At 37.5% G+C, this 19,676-nt stretch overlaps 3 protein-coding genes and 1 pseudogene across 7 annotated transcripts; all 4 read left to right on the plus strand.

Moving 5' to 3' along the window:
- The first annotated feature begins 2,411 nt into the window (after positions 1 to 2,411).
- On the plus strand, positions 2,412 to 4,717 carry LOC103319177 (BTB/POZ domain-containing protein). The gene is made up of 4 exons (XM_008220699.3): positions 2,412 to 3,032; positions 3,324 to 3,469; positions 3,669 to 3,787; positions 3,984 to 4,717. The coding sequence occupies exons 1-4, from the start codon at positions 2,914 to 2,916 to the stop codon at positions 4,584 to 4,586; spliced, it is 987 nt and encodes a 328-aa protein (XP_008218921.2). The 5' UTR covers positions 2,412 to 2,913; the 3' UTR covers positions 4,587 to 4,717.
- A 1,468-nt stretch (positions 4,718 to 6,185) lies between these two features.
- LOC103319184 (subtilisin-like protease SBT5.4) lies at positions 6,186 to 11,317 on the plus strand. The gene is made up of 11 exons (XM_089043151.1): positions 6,186 to 6,335; positions 6,443 to 6,552; positions 6,655 to 6,752; positions 6,897 to 7,061; positions 7,759 to 7,867; positions 8,865 to 9,414; positions 9,576 to 9,673; positions 9,753 to 9,998; positions 10,094 to 10,208; positions 10,293 to 10,506; positions 10,588 to 11,317. Exons 1-11 carry the CDS (start codon positions 6,330 to 6,332, stop codon positions 11,121 to 11,123), a joined length of 2,247 nt encoding a protein of 748 aa, XP_088899277.1. The 5' UTR covers positions 6,186 to 6,329; the 3' UTR covers positions 11,124 to 11,317.
- Positions 11,318 to 11,504: 187 nt separating this feature from the next.
- Positions 11,505 to 16,231, plus strand: LOC103319194 (subtilisin-like protease SBT5.4). 4 transcript variants are annotated; one of them, XM_008220722.2, is made up of 11 exons: positions 11,505 to 11,810; positions 11,934 to 12,043; positions 12,139 to 12,236; positions 12,359 to 12,523; positions 12,846 to 12,951; positions 13,722 to 14,256; positions 14,415 to 14,512; positions 14,602 to 14,853; positions 14,959 to 15,073; positions 15,182 to 15,395; positions 15,486 to 16,231. In XM_008220722.2, exons 1-11 carry the CDS (start codon positions 11,727 to 11,729, stop codon positions 16,025 to 16,027), a joined length of 2,319 nt encoding a protein of 772 aa, XP_008218944.2. In that variant the 5' UTR covers positions 11,505 to 11,726; the 3' UTR covers positions 16,028 to 16,231. The 4 variants fall into 4 exon arrangements, with proteins under 4 accessions (XP_008218944.2, XP_088898068.1, XP_088898065.1 ...); XM_089041942.1 differs by having other exon boundaries at positions 11,511 to 11,810; positions 11,931 to 12,043; XM_089041939.1 differs by having other exon boundaries at positions 11,594 to 11,810; positions 11,931 to 12,043; positions 14,602 to 15,073.
- A 764-nt stretch (positions 16,232 to 16,995) lies between these two features.
- Positions 16,996 to 18,661, plus strand: LOC103319204 (uncharacterized; annotated as a pseudogene). The gene is made up of 2 exons (XR_016123315.1): positions 16,996 to 17,153; positions 17,753 to 18,661. The product of XR_016123315.1 is annotated as an uncharacterized LOC103319204 (transcript).
- Positions 18,662 to 19,676: the final 1,015 nt, after the last annotated feature.

Genomic DNA, 19,676 nt, shown 5'->3' on the forward strand with positions numbered 1-19,676 from the left:
TCCTGGGACAAGAAGACTTTATTCACAGGTCTTGGAGCGGTCATTCGTGATGAGTATGGTGCTTTTATAAGGGGAGCGGGAAAGTTTAGACTAGCCTCTTCTCTTATTGAAGCTGAAGCTTTTGTAGCTTTACATGGTCTTGAGGTCGCCTCAGATTTGGGTTGTATCCACCTTGAGTGTGAGTCTAATTCAAAGGAGCTGGTTCAAAGTGTTAGATGACATTTTCTAAAAGGCAAATGGACAATCTACCCAATCCTTGCTGCTTTAAAGGAGAAGAGCATACTTTTTGGCTCTTGCAACTGGAAGTGGATTCCAAGGAAAGCAAACAGAGCAGCGGATGCTGCAGCTTTAGAAGCAAAGAGGAAGATGTGCGATGAGGTTTGGATCAGTCGACCCCCATCCTCCCTGGTTTTCGTGCTCCATAACGATGGTCTTCCTTGTCCTCCACAAGTTTAATGTTTTTTTGTCTAGTTAGGATCTGACGCTTGCCTTCTGGGGTGGCGTCCTAGTGTGCTTTGTCCTAGCTGGAACTTAGTGTTTTTTTTTCTTTGGGTTGGCTCGTTTGGCCTGGTACTGCTTTGTTTAGTAGTTTTTCGGGAGTTAGTAGCTTCTGCTCCTGTTGTGGTTTAGCTTTGCTGTGGTTTCCTTGGGTCGTTTGTTTGGTTGTTGTGTTTGGTTTGTCCTTTCCCTTTCAATGAAAGTGTGTTTCGACCAAAAATAAATAAATAAAAATAAAACCACCATATCAAAAATCACTTATACCATTTAGGACTTTTGGCCTATTTTTATTATCAACAAATAATTTTATATAATCGCAATTCTCACCCCAAATAAATGAAACTAATCCAATCATTCATTTTTCCTATTTAAGGAGTGAATCATCATGTCTATAAAGGCAATTATGTCTTATGAGAGACCCTATCTTCCCAAATGAGTGTCGTACGACAATTGGACCAAGAAACTAAAAACAAATATATAAAATCCACAAGTGGGCCACTGTTTTTTGCCTACGATTCATGATCATCTGCCCATGCCCCATTACTTTAGAGGAAAATTTAAAATAAGAAAAAAAGATGAATCAACTAATGAGTCATTACTAATTATAGGTTACTTGCAATATTGGGATCCTTGTAAGGATTCTGGTTGTTATGTCCCACGCAGAGATACCTTTCTTGTCGACTTATATCCTATGCCCTCCTCCAATCAAAGAATTTTCCATTGCCAATTATATAAGAGAAGGAAACAAACTAACCCAAGATTCCACCCCCTTCTGAATCCATGTCCCCGCCACACTTTGCTCTCTCTCTCTCTCTCTCTCTCTCTCTTCCCACAAGAAATTATATATTCTTTACTTTAATTTATATATTAAGCAAATCATGTTTAAAGAACTTAATTAAGTAGATATGATTGCATGCATATGGTCCAAAAGGTAGATATAAAACAAATAGCTTAATGAATGATGGTGTGTGATAGCATCCATTTAAAGCTTACACATTAATGCTTTGGATTTGCTATGACTTGTAAGCTATTAGTTTGCATGTCATTTTCCTTTTCCCTTTTTCTCTTTTTGATACGAGACTACAAATATACATCTCATTGTGACTCATGGGTTTAACTTCAAAGTCACCACAAAGCTATCGACCAAACTATAAACCAAAAACTTCAAAGTCACCATAAAGCTAAAATACCTGAGCTGAGCTAAACATCCTAAAAACGCATCTCCAAAATCTTCCATAATAAAACTACCAAAACATTACTATTCATAATCCAAGACACATGGATGACTCCTACTAATCATCGTAGACTAGTCCATATTGGTTAGGAAGTGCTTTTTGACTACCACTTCCACTTAGGAGCCAAAGTTTACAGATATTAGGTCATGCAATCTAATATCACAATTTTTTTTTCTTTCTGCTATTGAAGAACTTAAGATTTAGTCATAATAAGTGAGATTTCATTTATTTATTACGTACTAACTAGTAATCTGTGGACACGTGATAAGTACATAGAATGAGATGTTGAATTGGTTAAATTCTGTGTTACATGTGATTGAAGGATACTTTCACTTTATACATTTTTTTCACAATAATTTATCTCTATTCATTGAAAGCATTTTGAAGTTTTATATATATATATATATATACACTTATCTTTTCATTATTTCTTAGTTGACAAAAACATGTTGTCTTAATAATTGTATAGAGTCCAAAATAAATAAATAAAAGTAAAAAAGGGTTCATTTCCATGAAATCTACTCTTTAATCAAACAATTTGATGATTACACATCAATATAAATAAGCTAAGATATTACTAAAAAGAATAGATACTTTGCTTCAAAGCCACCATAAACCAAGGACGAGGCTTTCCCATTCCAAGCATACTCCCCATGCCATGACCAATTTATGTGAAGCAAACAAAAATCCATCTCAATAAATAAAAACTCCACACACTCCCCTCATCCTCTCTCCTGAAGTAGTTTGTACTCCCATACCCAAATACCTCTCTAAGGCCCCATCCCCCACTCCCCCCCTCTCTCTCTCTCTCTGCCAAAACCAATGGCGTAAAGAAACAACAAAAGCAAAGGGGCGCTTGCGTGCCCGAAACCGTTGAAACAATCGCAACCCAAATGAGTTTTAAATACAAAAATTAAAACCCATATCGAAAAACTTTATCTTTTCTTGAAAATTTTGAAACTGCTTTAGTAGAAGCAGGCCACAGAGGGAAAACAGAGAGAAACAGAGTGAAACAGAGAGAGAACAGACCAGAACGGTGTCGTTTAGGTGTTGCATATGCTAATGAGAAGCGAGCATTGTGGGATTTGTCAACCTGGGAAAGCCGGGAGAGTCTCTGTTGGAGGGTATTTTCGACTGCATCCATGAAATCACGACGGCCTTGGCTTTCTCTGCTGATAGGATGAGCGATTCAGCTTACAGAGTCGAAACAACGTCGCGTCTCGCCCAATGGAGAATCGACAACTTGGCTTCCTGCACCTACCGCAAATCCGATCCTTTCAAGATTGGCAAGTGGAATTGGTCAGTCAAAACCCAACTCAAATTTTTCACTTTTTACCAGAATTCTTGCTTTGTTGAAATTAATGATCATCAAGATTGAAATCCATGCATGATCAATGTTAATCTAAGATCACCCATTAACATTTCAATCATTTATATTAACTATAGAAATAAATTTAACCCATTGCATATGTTACAAGTCTGATTGGTAGCTGGGAAAATTTGCTCTGTGTTTGCGTTATATTTTTTTATGGGTTGGAGTGAATTTTAACCTTTTCTTGTTTTACTTTTTGTTTGGGGTTTGAAATGAAGGCACTTATCTCTAGAGAAGAACAGGGTGTTGTATGTTAAATTGTATCCAGAGATATCGAATTTAACTAGAGATAATCCACCGATTGCTTCTTTTATTATTCGAGTGGTCTGTTCTGTGGGTGATCGCAAGACCTTAACTCATCCAGGTAACCCTCAAGTTATGCCATGCTTTTCTAATTGGGACCCTTAATTTTGATTAACCTTTTGATGCTTTTAGGGAAAGAAATTCATGATTTAAAGTATTTGATTAAGTCTAATTCTTTGATATGTTTTCTTAATGATGCTGCTTTTCTTTTCTTTAGCAGAGCTCATTTACTGCTTTATTTTTGTTTCGTATTCATGTAGAAATTACAAACAAAAAGCTCAAGAGCAATGAGGATTTTGTTTGGGCAATTGAGGTTCCCTTAACTGGAAAATTCATCATAGACGTTGAATTCCTTGATTTGAAGACTGCGTCCGGAGACGTAAGCATCTTACTTTACTTGCTGTTGTAAAAACTGCTAATATTAATTTAAATATATAGTATGATATTGAAGAGCCAACATAATCACATTGTTCTGTTTTGTGACTGAGGTTAGGTTGAGCATAAGTAATAATAAACAAGAGTGCTGATTTCACCATTCCTAATTTAATAATGATAATTTGCCATTACATTTGTAGAGTGGAGAACCTTGCTCCATCTGGGCTGAAGGATTGACGCAAAAGCGATCCAATGCAACAGCTCTTGCGTCCCTTGGTCGAATGTTAACAGAAGGCATCCACACCGACATCATGATTAACGTGTCGGATGGAAGCATTGGAGCTCATCGGGCAATTCTTGCCGCAAGATCACCTGTTTTCCATAGCATGTTTTCACATGACCTCAAAGAGAAGGAACTGTCCACCATAAACATCTCTGATATGTCAATTGATGCTTGTCAGGCTTTTCTTAATTACATTTATGGGAACATCGGACATGAAGAATTCCTGACTAACAGGCTTGCCCTTCTCCATGCTGCTGATAAGTATGACATCTCTGACCTGAAAGATGCATGCCATGAGAGTCTTTTGGAAGATATTGATGCAAAGAATGTACTTGAGAGGCTCCAAAATGCATCTCTATATCAATTGCCGCGACTGAAAACCAGCTGCATGCGGTATCTTGTGAAGTTTGGTAAGATATATGACATCCAAGACGATTTCAATGCCTTTTTGATAAGTGCAGACAGGGACTTGATAGCAGAAATCTTCCATGAAGTTCTTAATGCCTGGAAAGGTTTCTGAAGCCTACAAGAACAGAAGAATGAAATCATAAGCGCTGTTACGTCTGTCCTATCTTGTTATGTCCATGAGATACGTGGATTGCTAGTAAAATTAGTGTCCAGGATTTATTGTCATGGTGATTCTTTAGTCCAGATCGAATTTATCTATGTCGTCCTGTACATATATATATTGGTTCTCATGTCATGACATAGAAGCTTTCATTCGTGTTACAGAAACACATATTCTTGAATTCAAAAGTGAAATTTGAATGATTTTATATTTTATCAATGGAATAGTTACATCTTGAAGTCTGAAGAACGGGCCAAATCCTTGACATGCATGGCACACGCATGAGGAACAAAAGCATCTGAATTATCTTCAAGAACATGTTTCGTAATCCTTTGAGGGCCAGGGTATGGATTTAACGAAAATTCAAAACATATAGCAACTAAAGCACAACCAACAAGTTATGAAGACAAAATAGTATAGGAATTCTATTTGTTACTCGAGAATCTTAAACTCAGCATGAGCAAAACAACGACAACGGCAAGTTTCAGAGCAAGAGCAATTAATCTATAACTTCTTAGCAAGGGCAATAGCAAGGGGAGAGAGAGAGAGAGGGGGGTGTGTGTGTGTGTAGTGTTCCTTCTTCTTTCTAACACTGATGTAATTGTGAGCTTTTCTTCTTTAACTGTAATGCTGAGAGACAAGTACTGATGAAGTGTACACTTCCAAGGAAAGCTTGAAATAACGCTACCAAATCATAAGTGATAAGAACTTCTGGGGAAGCATCTGTTAGAATATATGCATTTACAGAGAGAGAGAGAAGAGGAGTGGTTAGAAAGCATATGGAGAGAATATTATTTGAATCTTTCTTTTATTTTTATTTCTCTCTTTGGGTTCCACAAGAAACATGGGCTTTTGTTTCTCCCTTTGTCTAAAACTGCATGGACTATTTTATCCATAGATGAGAATGCTGAGAACATTTGTATCTCTATTTGGACAACCTAGAGTTGAAGGCTTGCCTTGGCTCTAAAGGCAAGTTTGGCCCATCTATAAAACAGAAAGATTGAAGTTGAGATTTCTATTTTTTTTTATATATTTTTTATACGAGAGAGACGTGATACATTTGCATTTTGCAAATCTTTTTACAAGCAAATTTTATAATTTACTAGTCAAAGCAAATCAACAGTGATTTGCTTCAGAAGAAAAAAGGTACTAAATTTGAATCAATTTCCCACTAAAGAAGACTAATTGATGCTAATTACTGATTCCCTGTACTAAATTTCTTGCCAAATTCAATCAGATTCCCGAAGTTAATGTACAGGCCACCATGATATTTGACTGATGGACGACATAATTTTTGCAAAAACATAAAGGATATTTTTCTCTCTCAAATAGTCCTTTTTTAAGGCCACTGTTTTCCCACCAATTTTCAGAAATCTCATTCCCAATCATATATCCAAATAAAAAGCTGTTTCCATGATTTTTAAAAATTATATAATTTCCAAAAAAAAATATGTCAATTCCCTTACAAGGTAACTTTCAAATCCCACAACTTTCCGTTATTAATCCGAAGAGGGAAGCAAATTTTGCTTCCAAAAAAGGCAAAAAAAGAGTTTTAAAAACAGGGAAAGCAGAGCCCTCTTTACGAACTTCTTCAGAAAACATTCAGAGCAAAGCAATGGGGAGTTCAATTCTCCCCCTTTTCTTCTCTCTCTTCTTCTCTTCTCTCTGTTTCAGATACCAGTCCATGCTGCAAAAATGTATGTCTGCATTGCTTTTCTTCACTTCATTCATGCAATTCAGTTTTCTCAGTTTTCTTTTTTCATTCTAATGAATTCTACTGATGGCCTTGGAATTATTCTTTGTTTCAGTCTTACATAGTGTACTTAGGAGCACAGCCTCATGTCCTGGACCCTTCGTCGGTCGATCTTGATAGTGTAACAAACTCTCATTACAATTTATTGGGATCAGTATTGGGAAGGTATGGCATTAGATATAAGTTCTGACCAGGCTTTTATGTTTCTTTTCTTTTTTTCATGTCTAATTTGGTTGAATTTGTTATTTGCTGCACTTTCTTCAATAGCAATGAAAGGGCCCAAGAAGCAATATTTTACTCCTATAACAGAAATATCAATGGCTTTGCTGCAATTTTGGATGATGAAGAGGCTGCTCAGATTGCAAGTAAGAATTCAAATCTTATACTTTCTATAGATATGTATCCATTACAATGTTTTTGGAAATCAATTTTAGAACTTCTTTCTTATTTACAGTTTCCTCTGCTGTTTTTCTCTGTTTCTCACAATGGCTATGCATATGCAATTGCAGGGGACCCAAATGTTCTTTCTGTTTTCCCAAACAGAGGAAGAAAACTGCATACAACTCGTTCATGGGATTTTCTTGGATTGGAAGAAAACGGAGAAGTTCGTCCCGGTTCGATTTGGAAGAAGGCACAGTTTGGTGCAAATACCATTATCGGAAACCTTGATACTGGTAATTTAATTTGTTGGTTGGTTCAAAATTTATGCAACATGGAACTCTTTGGAGTGTAAGATCGGTCACATTGTTTGCTTTTCTTGACAGATGCCTTGCCCATTAAATCTTGCGTGATTTTTTGAAACTTGATTTCATGTCCACGTTTTTAGCACAACTGATTTCTTCGAATTAAATCCAGAAGTTGACAATGATATAGTGCTGCTGAGTTTTATATAATTATGATACTTTGACCTGACCCTATTAGGTCAGCTTTTTTCATATCAGATAGAAACTTTCTGAAGTGATATATATCATGGTTTATATAAAACAAACCCTAATTGTGAAATGCTACCAACCCAATATGGCATCTTGCATAATGATTTTGACCAACCCACTTTCATATTTCAAAGAGTTTTGCAAGTTGATCTCAAGCTTTGTTTTACTTAACTGCAAGAAAATCTTAATTCTTAGAAAGTAACCGCTGTAAGAAATGCAGATCAGTCTAGATAACTGACTGTGACAACTTTGTAATATATCTGTGTTTCAAATTGTGGGTATAAGAATACCATATATATTATTTTTCTTTCTGGTATAGTTTTGCTTTTGCTTCCATTATTTGTAGCATATTATTTGTGTGTGCCATACTGTTCTTGGGTCAATCGTGTGCTTTGACGTTTTCTTTTGTTTGGCTTGTTTTCTTTATTGGGTGTGGTAGGTGTTTGGCCGGAATCAAAGAGCTTTAGCGACGAAGGGATTGGACCAATCCCATCCAAGTGGCGTGGAATCTGTCAGCTTGACACCAAAAATGGTTCTCATTGCAATAGGTTCATTCTTTTCTTCACTTCTTGCTGTCTTTCTTAAGCACTTCAATTTTCAAAACACATTACATGTTTGAAGAGTTTAATTGTCCCTCATTTGAGTGATCAAGATTTATTTAGGGTACAAACATAACTTAAGATGCTAGGTGAAGATACCCAATAGGTATATCTAACTTTAGTAGATGAGTTATGGGCTCTAAATTACATTTACGGACAGAAGTCACCCACTTGCGCGTGAACTCGCCTTTAGCATTTCTCTTATTTCACGCTTACCCAACTATTTCGGAATTGGTTTTCAACACCATGTGAGTTTATGGTTTATGGGAGGTGACTGTATCCCATGGGTAATTGACTTTTGATCTAACGCCTTATTGGGCGACATCTATGATCTAACACCCTAACTTTATTATAAAGTTTGAAAAGAAAGGGGGTCCCTATTATAAAGTTCCCAAAAGCTGTGTCTCCCACCTATTTTTTCTGGTATGTCATACTTTTGCAATTTATCACCTATCAGTTCAGCTCTGTTTTATTTTTATTTTTTTGAATTATGTGATGGAAAGAATATGCTTTGAGAGTCATCAAAGTAAAAAGTTTGGATAACAAGAAAAATGGTTTCCTGTATTTTATCCACATTGAAGGAGGCTTTTTTTGTTTGGTCCTGATCATGCTTGGAGTTGACTGAAATGCCTCCAATTTAAATCTCAGAAAGTCAACTTGGATCATTGTTTATGTTGCACATTTTCATCACATGCAGAAGTAAGACCAACTATGCTAGCAATGTCTGTGTTGTACTAATCTAATCTACAAACACTTATTATTTACTGTTAATATTATATTCATTACATGCTGCCTCACTTTCATGTATATTTTTCTTAGCACGCAAATTGTGATTGCTGCATTGCTAGTTTGTTTAATTCAATTCACATGGCTGTGTTTTTCGGTTGAAGAAATCTTTGCTTGTCAGCTTAATACAAGTTTAATTAGCTGATAATCACTTGTGCAGGAAGCTGATAGGAGCAAGGTACTTTAGCAAAGGCTATCTTGCATATGCCTCCACAGTAAACTCCTCTGCAGCTAAGACCATCCAGCCCAACGCACGCGACTTTGGTGGCCATGGCTCTCACACACTGTCAACAGCTGCTGGTAATTTCGTCCCGAGAGCAAGTGTCTTCGGCAATGGCAATGGCACTGCGAAGGGTGGATCACCGAAAGCTCGTGTGGCTGCGTACAAGGTATGTTGGCCGCCAATCAATGGCAATGAGTGCTTTGATGCAGACATCATGGCAGCCTTTGATGCTGCAATCAGTGATGGTGTTGATGTGCTTTCGGTGTCTCTGGGTGGTCAAGCTGCAGAGTTCTTTAGTGATGGGATCGCAATAGGGTCCTTCCATGCTGTCAAGAAGGGGATTTCTGTGGTCAGCTCAGCTGGCAATTCAGGCCCTACCCCCGGGACAGTGTCGAATGTGTCACCGTGGTTGCTCACAGTTGGAGCTAGCACAATTGATCGTGAGTTCTCCAGTTATGTTGCTCTTGGCAACAAGAAGCATCTAAAGGTATTCCAATTTAACCTCTCAGCCGCCATTTGTTCTTCGTTGTTATGAGTAATGCTAGGAGGGATCACATTAATTGGTGATATGATATGGTCGTTGATGTGCTAATCAACAGTTATATTTCCCAAAATAATCCTAGTCTTCTTTTGCATTGTCTTTACTAGGGAGCAAGTCTTTCCTCTGGAGCTTTGCCATCTAAGATGTTCTACCCATTGATAAGTGCAGTAGATGGTAAAGCAGCTAATGCTTCCTCTTCGGATGCGTGAGTACCGCCAATTATTTTCATGATATGTTCTTCATCATTTACAATGCTTGACAGTTTCTTGTTGAACTTTGTTCAGCCAGCTCTGCAAAGCTGGAAGTCTGGAAAAAAAGAAGGTGGAGGGGAAAATTTTGGTCTGCATTCGAGGGGAAAATGCAAGAGCTGACAAGGGTCAGCAAGCTGTTCTTGCAGGCGCTGTTGGAATGATTTTGGTTAATGATAAGCTAAGTGGGAATGAAATAATTGCTGATCCTCACTTGCTTCCCACTTCACATGTCAATTATTCGGATGGGAAAGCTGTTTTTGCCTACATCAAGTCTACCAAGTACATGTTTACATCTTTCACTTCTTGTTTGTGAACTTCAAAAGTTCCTGATTAATTATCTGGCTCCTCATTCAGTGAAATTTTGCATGCATCAGGACCCCTGTGGCTTACTTAACTCGTGTGAAGACGGAAGTAGGAGCAAAACCAGCACCATTTATGGCTTCATTCTCTTCTAGGGGACCTAACACCATTGAGCAGTCAATCCTTAAGGTATTCTTTGAAACTGTTTTCTAAGTTGTGTTTATAGTGTCTGTTTAGATTATTTCAACTAATTTGTTCTTGTTTGTAAATCAGCCTGATATCACAGCACCAGGAGTGAGTATAATTGCTGCTTATACTGGAGCAGAAGGGCCAACTGATCAGAAGTTCGATAAGCGCCGTGTATCTTTCAATACAGAATCTGGAACTTCGATGTCATGCCCTCATGTATCTGGAATCGTTGGTCTTCTGAAAACTCTTCACCCATCTTGGAGCCCTGCAGCAATTAAATCTGCAATCATGACTACAGGTACAAGCTTTTTTTAGTGACACCATAACTAGTCAAACTTGTTTTGGAATCTTATATTTTCCTTTTTTGCTTCGATTGCAGCAAGAAAACGAGATAACAACAAGGAGGCAATGCAGGATTCATCCAAAGCCAGAGCAACACCATTTGCTTATGGAGCAGGACATGTTCAACCAAACCGTGCTATGGACCCGGGACTTGTTTATGACTTAACTACTGATGATTACTTGAACTTCTTATGCGCTCGTGGCTACAACGCAACACTGCTCAAAGTATTTTCCAACGAGCCACACACATGTCCCAAGGCATACAGTCTTGCAGATTTTAACTATCCTTCAGTTACAGTTCCTGATCTCCATGACAAACCAGTGGCTGTAACTAGAAGAGTTAAGAATGTTGGTTCTCCAGGCACATACGTAGTACATATTAAGGAACCAGCAGGAGTTTCTGTGTCGGTTAAGCCTAGTAGCTTGCAATTCAAGACCGTTGGTGAAGAGAAGAAATTCAAGGTTGTTCTGAAGCCTAAGGTTCAGGGTACTCAAGACTATGTGTTTGGAGAGTTGAATTGGTCTGATGGAAAGCACAATGTCAGGAGCCCTATTGTTGTCATGCACTACTAGAAATGACAAAGTAGGTCAATTCATTTTCATCATTGTCTAGAGCCCTTCAAATATGTGGAAATTATTAGGTAGAGATCATATTAGTCAAATGTATTTTATGTCTTTTCTGTTTTTTTGGCAGAAATGATTTATTTTTCTAAAACATCAGTGGAAAATAAAAAGGTGAATAAAGGAATTGATGATGAAGGATCAAATGGAAGTTTTTATTTGGTCACCATGTGAAAAAATGTAGTGTTAATTTAATATTTTTTTTCTTGACTTGAGCTCGTTGTGTGTCACAACCTGCCACCCAAACAGGCATAAAGTAGGACAAAGACTTGGACCCATGTGTCCAAACAAGGATCTCTTGTTTTACTTAAGAATATTGAAGCACAATGGCTAGAAAAAAAAAAGAGAAATTTCAAAGTTACAGTAGTCTACCATCATATTAAACATCTCTCATATACATACGTATACATATCAGCATTTTTTGTTTATGGAATCTACTTTTTCAAGCTATCAGTGCCATAAAGTTATATAGTTATGTCAACAATTTGTCATACAGAGAAATAAACTTGAACCAGCTTTGTAGCCAACATTTTTGTACAAAGATTAATCAAAGCAATGGTGCTTTCAACTCTTCCTTCCTTGCTTCTACCAGTTCTTTTGTTCCTTCTATTGCAGACACCTACCCTATCCATAAAAAAGGCAAGCATGTTTTTCTTTTAATCTTTTTGCTGCAGCTAAACAAGTTTTCTTGAACATGATGATCATATTTCTAAAGTGTACTTGAGTTCTTCCAATGACCTTAAGATTTCTTTGGTACAGCAGTCATTCATAGTGTACTTAGGAGCACATTCACATGGCCCCGACCCCTCATCCCTGGATCTCGATTCTGTGAGAAAATTTCATTATGATTTTCTGGGGTCTTTCTTGAGAAGGTATAGAATTTAACACAAGGCAAAGTAAACCTCTGGTCCTTTCCATATAAATTGATGTTCCAAACTATTTTATTTGCTTTGAATTCCACTTACAGCAACAAGAGTGCCAAAGATGTGATCTTCTACTCCTACACTAGACATATTAATGGTTTTGCTGCAATTCTTGAAGAGGAAGAAGCTGCAGATATTGCAGGTATGTGGTAATAATTTTTTTCTTCTAATGTCAGTTTTCATATATACAAGCTACAACCTAGTTTGTGGTATTAAGCTGCAGGAAAATATTAATTAAGTTGCTTTGTATTTTTGAGGATGCAGAGCATCCAAATGTGATATCGGTTTTCTTAAACAAGGGAAGCAAACTGGAAACAACTAGATCATGGAATTTTCTTGGATTAGAGAGAAATGGACTAATTCCTTCACACTCCATTTGGATGAAGGCAAGGTTGGGAGAAGATACAATAATTGCAAACATAGATACTGGTAAACTTCTATATGTTTTTCGAGTTTATTAGACCACAAGTAATTACTTATTTTCTCCAAGAACTATGAAACTTGTAAATTGCTGTCAGTGTCGCATTGTTTCTGGAACTTCGTTTCGTGTTTGCTTGTTTCAGTCACACAACTCGTTTCTTTGCCAAGCTGATAGCTTTTAGATTATCCTGCTAAGACTTGTAACTTGAGAACTTGATCAAATTTGTGATAGAACATAATAACAAAGAATTTTTTGAGAATTTCTTTTTCACTCTTTGCCAAAACCTACATTGTTTGTTAACTGTTATTTCTTGCAATGGGGATGTGTTAGGTGTTTGGCCAGAATCAAAAAGCTTTAGTGATGAAGGGTTGGGACCCGTCCCTTCAAAGTGGCGTGGAATTTGTCAACATGATACAAAGCGAGTTCGTTGTAACAGGTCCAGCCTCTTGAATCTTGTCTACTGACAGCCACTTGTTCTTTAATTATATTTTAAACCAATGCTTTGATAAAGCTGGTAGGTAAAGTTCAAATTCAAACTCTGCTTCTATCGGAGTACCTTGAATCCAGTTGAGTTTCATTGCATTTGATACTTCAATTTCACTATAGAGAAAAGCAATATATGGTTTTAGTCTTTAGGTTAGTAGGCCAAAAAAAAAAAGGTACTAAATTTTGATATTCGTGCATATGGTGCATAAGAAACTTAGAAAACATTTTGAGAGAAAAAAGGAAAAAAACCTGCTAGTGCTAGAGTTGGTACGTTGTTCTGTTCAAGCAATGACTCAGTACCAGAGGTTGATCAATCATTGGTTAGGAGACCATAATTGAGGGTAAAAAAAGGAAAAAAATCTTAGCATTATTGGATTTTGTGATTTTCTCACTAACACCAGTCACCATCTACTTTCTGTTGAAGCGACTCTTTTGATCCTATTTTTCACTTTTCATTTCTTGGTGGGACATTGGCTAATAACTAGCTATCTGAACCATTCAAGCTCTCTGTTTTTAATGATGTGCTCTTGCTAATTCTGCGTTTTATTGTTTTGCCTCCTATGGCTTTCTGTGCATATCTGCACATCAAATTTTCAAACCATGCTTTTACCAAATTTTAGAAAATTTGTGTTTGTTCATTGGACCAATGGTCATGCAAAATGTTCAACCAAAGCTTGATGAGAATCTTTCGCATATATGAAAGGGCACGTTTTAATGCAGAAAGCTGATTGGGACAAGGTACTTTAACAATGGTCTTGCCATGTATGCTGGCCCTCTCAATTCCTCCTTTTCCACCGCTCGTGACTATGATGGCCATGGATCCCACACCCTGGCCACGGCTGCTGGCAACTTTGTTCCCGGAGTAAGTGTTTTTGGAAATGGCGATGGAACTGCCAAGGGTGGATCGCCTCGAGCCCATGTTGCTGCGTATAAGGTATGCTGGCCACCATATGAAGGTGTCCAGTGCTTTGATGCAGATGTATTAGCTGCCTTTGATGCTGCAATAAGTGATGGAGTCGATATAATCTCTGTTTCTCTTGGTGGAGGAGCACAAGAATTTTTTAAAAATTCAATTTCAATAGGGGCCTTCCATGCAGTTAAGCATGGCATTGTTGTGGTTAGTGCAGCTGGCAATACAGGACCAAATCCAGGGACAGTGTTAAATCTGTCGCCCTGGTTATTAACAGTTGGTGCTGGCACGATCGATCGGGAGTTCACAAGTTATGTCTCTCTTGGAAACAAGAAGCATTTGAAGGTACATTTTGCATACTTTCCTAGGGTCTACAAGGGACGACCCAATACAACCAAACTAGGATGTTCAATTTTTGAATGGTTCCCAATTGCAGCATGCCTGTTTGATGTTTACTAGACATAATGGGTTGCAGTAACTAGTTTACATTTTTACTCTGCCAGGGAGTTAGCCTTTCAGCTAAAGGCTTGCCATCGGAAAAGTTCTACCCATTGGTCAGCGCAGCAGAAGCGAAACATGCTAATGCATCCACTGCAGAAGCGTAAGCACAATGCTTGAACCTATCAATTTCGAAAAGTTGTATGATTCTACTCTTTAGCAATGTGTAAGCTGCTTCATTTTTCACTTCAGAATAATTTGCCAGGGTGGAACCCTTGATCCTAGGAAGGTGAAAGGAAAGATCTTGGTTTGCCTTCGAGAATATAACGATAATGCAAGAACTGAGAAGAGCTGGCAGGCTGAAATGGCAGGTGCTGTAGGAATGATCTTGGTTAATGATGAGCAAAGTGGAAATGATGTTGTAGCCGATCCTCATGTGCTCCTTGTTTCACATGTCAACTACACTGACGGCAAATATATCTTTGATTACATTAAATCTACCAAGTCTTTAACTCTCTCACTTACTAATTTGCTTTTGGACTTCGTTTTTATATATATCATCGAATTTGGTCTTAATTACTCACAAGTGTGTAACTTTATTCATAACAGAACCCCTATGGCTTACTTAACTCGAGTCAAGACTGAATTGGGATCAAAGCCAGCTCCATTTGTGGCTACATTTTCATCTAGGGGGCCTAACCTCCAGGAACAGGGAATCTTAAAGGTAAACTAAGCTTTCTCTGTTCTCTAGTTCAAATTAATGGGGTTTTCTTTCCCTGGTATTACCATTACAGTTTATATATTACATGAACTTTTCTTTACATATTTTCAGCCTGATATCATTGCACCAGGGGTGAGCATAATTGCTGCTTATACTGAAGCAGCAGGGCCAACTTCTCAAATTTCCGACACTCGCCGGGTTCCTTTTAATGTGCAAACTGGCAGTTCAATGGCATGCCCTCATGCATCTGGAATTGCAGGGCTTCTCAGGACACTCCACCCTGATTGGAGTCCGGCAGCTATTAAATCTGCAATCATGACCACTGGTACACAACACCTAGTTTTTTTCATTGACCAGTTAAAAATGAAATGCACATCTGCCATTCTAGCATTACTTACTTTCCTTACACATGCAGCCACAACACAGGATGACCACATGGAACCAATACTTGATGACTCTTCTTATGTGGAGGCAACGCCATTTGCTTATGGCTCAGGACACATTCAACCAAACAAAGCAATGGATCCAGGGCTAGTTTACAACCTAACAACGGTAGATTACTTGAACTTCTTATGCGCTCGTGGATACAACGAAACCATGATCAAATCATTCTCCAACTCAACTTACAAGTGTTCCAAGTCATTCAGCCTAGCAGACTTCAACTACCCTTCAATTTCAGTTCCTAATCTCAGTGAAGACTCAGTGACCATAAACAGAAAAGTTACAAATGTTGGTTCTCCCGGCACATACAAAGTGCATGTCAAGGAGCCATCAGAAGTAGAAGTTTTGGTTAAACCTAGAAGATTGAAATTTAAGAGAATTGGTGAAGTGAAGATGTTCAAGGTTATATTGAAAGCTAAGGTTAAGGGTAAGCCTCAAGGGTATGTATTTGGAGAGTTGATATGGTCAGATGGCAGTCACTATGTTAAGAGCCCTCTTGCAGTGAAGCACTATTAGAATTTGGCCATGTTTGCATTCAACTTTAGATTGATTGTCAGCTTAAGTTCGTGCCAATAAGCGAATAAAAAGATGAAACAAATGTTCTTAATTGGTTACTTTTCATATTTTGCTGCCATATGAATATGATCAGCTCAAAGAAACTATGTAACAAAGATCTCCATAGATCAGAAAATCAGCTGGAAATTTATATGTTTGATGAGATCTTTGGCCTCAAAACAGATCCTTATATGCGCACTCAACAAATTATACCAACCCTTACAAAGAAAAAACACAAGGAAAAACCATAAAACCAACTACACACCATGGAAAACCTAATCACCACACCACACATAATAGAAATATATGATGGACACTAAAGAAGAGTAAATCCATAGATGAACAGCTACCAAACATAATAAACATATCATATATAAATGTTGTAGTAGTAGAGGAGAGAAATTGAGGAGAGGGATGAATAAGAGGAAACCTAAGGCATGGGTGGATTGGGAAAGATAACATTTTTTTTATCTACTTCTAAGTTGTAACCGCTCAAAAGTAGTAATTAGTTTTATCATCTTCCCCACTTACCCATGCCATAACCTTCCTAAAATTCCATCTCCCTCTCCATATTCTCTGCTTCTTCACTTGCTGAGCTTATGGCCACTCAACAACATTGCTTATCTATATTTATATATAGCTAGAGTTGTGCACCAAATTCCCATCCATAGCCGTTGGATTAAAGATAAGTATTAGGTAGAGCAATGATCTGGCCCTTCATTTCATTGGTTTTTAATTCCAACCTCTTGGTCTTTTGCTAACAGTCAATGCGCTCACTTAAAGCTATAAAAAGTTAAAAAGATGCTGAAGCAACCTTATCTTTCTTCTTGGAGAATACTTTTTTCTTTTTTTTTTCTTTTTTTTTCTTTTTTTTTTACAATTCACTTTTTTGTAACAACAAACAAGGCCAGGCCCAATCCATGGACAATCAGTCCGACCAAAAAATGAACCCAAATCACTACTTAGAAATTAATAAAAGCAAAACCCTAGCTATCCCTCTCTTCCTCTTTCGTGGCCTTCTCTCTCACATATAGACGAAGACGCAGAGGAAGAGAGGAGTTCAAATTTTGCTTACATCACGCTCCAGGTACTCTCTTTTTATGATAAAGGTTTAATTTTTTCTCCAACATTTCTTAAGCGTAGTAAAATTAGACTATTCGTGACCTAAGTTTTTGTGGGTATGTTGAAAAGGCAGTTGATCTTTGTATCTTTGTTGAATTTTACAGAAATTTTTGTGTGTTTTTCATTTGGGTCTCAGCCAATTTTGATGCTTGTTCTATTTCCGAGCTCGATTAAAAAGAATTCAGGCACCTATGATTAAATTCGGAAAATTTTGTCACTTGAAACGGAATTTAATTTTCCTTTTATTTGGAGTAGGTTTAAAGTAGGGTTTATTGAAGCAGTTTGTGAAATTGAAAGTCCATGAAGCATCGGTGTAGTTTATGATTGCATCTTAGGCTGTGGATATTTCAGTTGAGGTTGTAATTTTGAGAACAGCGCTCTGTTTCAGTTCTCGCAGACAAGGCAGGGATAGTTTGTATTGCATTGTATATTTTTATTGATATAAAGCTTAATTAGAATTAGAGTAGATGTTTACTATGAGAACATATGTTTTTTTAAGGGATTGGTAAACATGATTTCTGATTTTATGCTCCTATTTGAACAAATTTTTATTAATATTTGAAGGGTCCAAAAGTCAGAGCAGTTAAAAATGCAGTCCAATGAAGCTCCCATTTCCATGGAAGTTGAAGCAGTTCCATCTGAACCAAGTTCAGCATCTGCGGCTTTGCCACCAAAACCAATTTTTGAGCCTTTGAAGGCTCATGAGATGTCAGATGGTCGAGTCCAGTTCCGGAAAGTCTCTGTTCCGCCACATCGATATTCACCTCTCAAGAAAGTATGGTTGGACATTTACACCCCAGTTTACGAGCAGATGAAGATAGACATTCGTATGAATCTCAAGGGTCGCAAAGTTGAGTTAAAGACTAGAGCTGACACACCTGACGTGAGTAATTTACAGAAGTGTTCTGATTTTGTTCAGGCTTTCATGCTGGGGTTTGATGTGATAGATGCAATTGCTCTTTTGCGTATGGATGAGCTGTATGTGGAGTCTTTTGAGATCAAGGATGTTAAAACACTTCGTGGGGAGCACTTGTCTCGTGCTATAGGAAGACTGTCCGGTAAAGGTGGTAAAACAAAGTTTGCCATCGAGAATGCTACAAAGACGAGGATTGTGATAGCTGATACCAAGATTCACATACTGGGCTCTTTTGCAAATATTAAAGTTGCAAGGGATTCTCTTTGCAGCCTTATCTTGGGGTCCCCTGCTGGAAAAGTGTATTCAAAATTAAGAGCAGTTACTGCCAGATTGGCAGAAAGGTTTTGATTTTAGTCTGTGATACCTTAGAGAGTTGGTCTTGAGTAATGCATTTGTTATAGCCAATTATAGTTTGAGTATTCGGAGGATGCGTGTGGCCCTGCAAGGGTTCTAGGTATTTTTGTAACTTGATTAGACATGACATCTTGTAAGAATTTCCTTTTTATGGAAACATTTTGTTTGAGTTGCATTCATATTTATATTTCTGTTTCATTTTAGACTATGTTCCTGAGTGACAGGTTCATTTTGATATCCAGTTGATACGTTATATCATCAAGGTGCTTACATTATTTATAAGAGGTCTTCAAGATGCTTCTTGCTGTGTTGAGACAAATACAAGGGTTGATGACCTTAAGGACTTGTATCAAATAACACAAAAAATATAGACATTACGCTGGTTAGCTATCCATCCCTGATCGCCATTGCCCACTCCGCAGAGCAACTCTTCCAATGTTTGAAGGGTCACAGTCAGCATGCTTAAGACTGCAGCATCTGGTTCCTTGCCATCCAAGCCAAAGTTTGAGCCTTTGAAGGCTCATGAGATGTCATATGGCTAACTTCAGTTTCGGGAAGTCTATGTTCCGGCACATTGTTTCTTGCCTCTCAAGTAAGCACAAGTATTGAACGAGAATGCTCTCAAAGATGATGATTATGAATCCTGAACTAGGGAGTAAATAAAAGGGCAAGCAATAATAACGAGATATTATATATGAGTCATGCTAGAAGACTGTCGTTAGAGACTATATATTATATATGAGTCATGCTAAGTCATGCCAAAAGTGGGGACAAATGTGTTAATTCAATTATATATATATATATATATATATATAACTAATAGAACTAATGTGTTAATTCAATTACAATTTATACAAAATTAATAAATTATATATTATTTTAATTGCCATATCTTTGTCATATCCAAATTCTAATTTTCGAAGATTTTTTGTATCGTTGTGTCATACTGTATCGTGTTTATGCACTCGTGCAACATAGGTTTTGAGCTTTTAAGAATTTATCTAGGATTTTCGATTGTTCATTTTTTGGAGCTTTTAGCATTTTAAATGTTGCCCTTTCCTGACAAACTTATTCATAGAGGCGTCCATTTCCTTGAGAGATCCCTAACCCTAACCTACCTATAGCTATTAGCTAGAGTGTGCACTGGAAGTGTTTGTTTGTTTAATTACCTTCTCACCCCTGATTGGTGCTCTTGAAATGTCTGTTTTGGCCTCGCTT

Source organism: Prunus mume, linkage group LG1, assembly GCF_029339155.1.
Source record: "Prunus mume cultivar Tortuosa linkage group LG1, ASM2933915v1, whole genome shotgun sequence".
In the NCBI taxonomy this organism is placed as follows: domain Eukaryota; kingdom Viridiplantae; phylum Streptophyta; class Magnoliopsida; order Rosales; family Rosaceae; genus Prunus; species Prunus mume.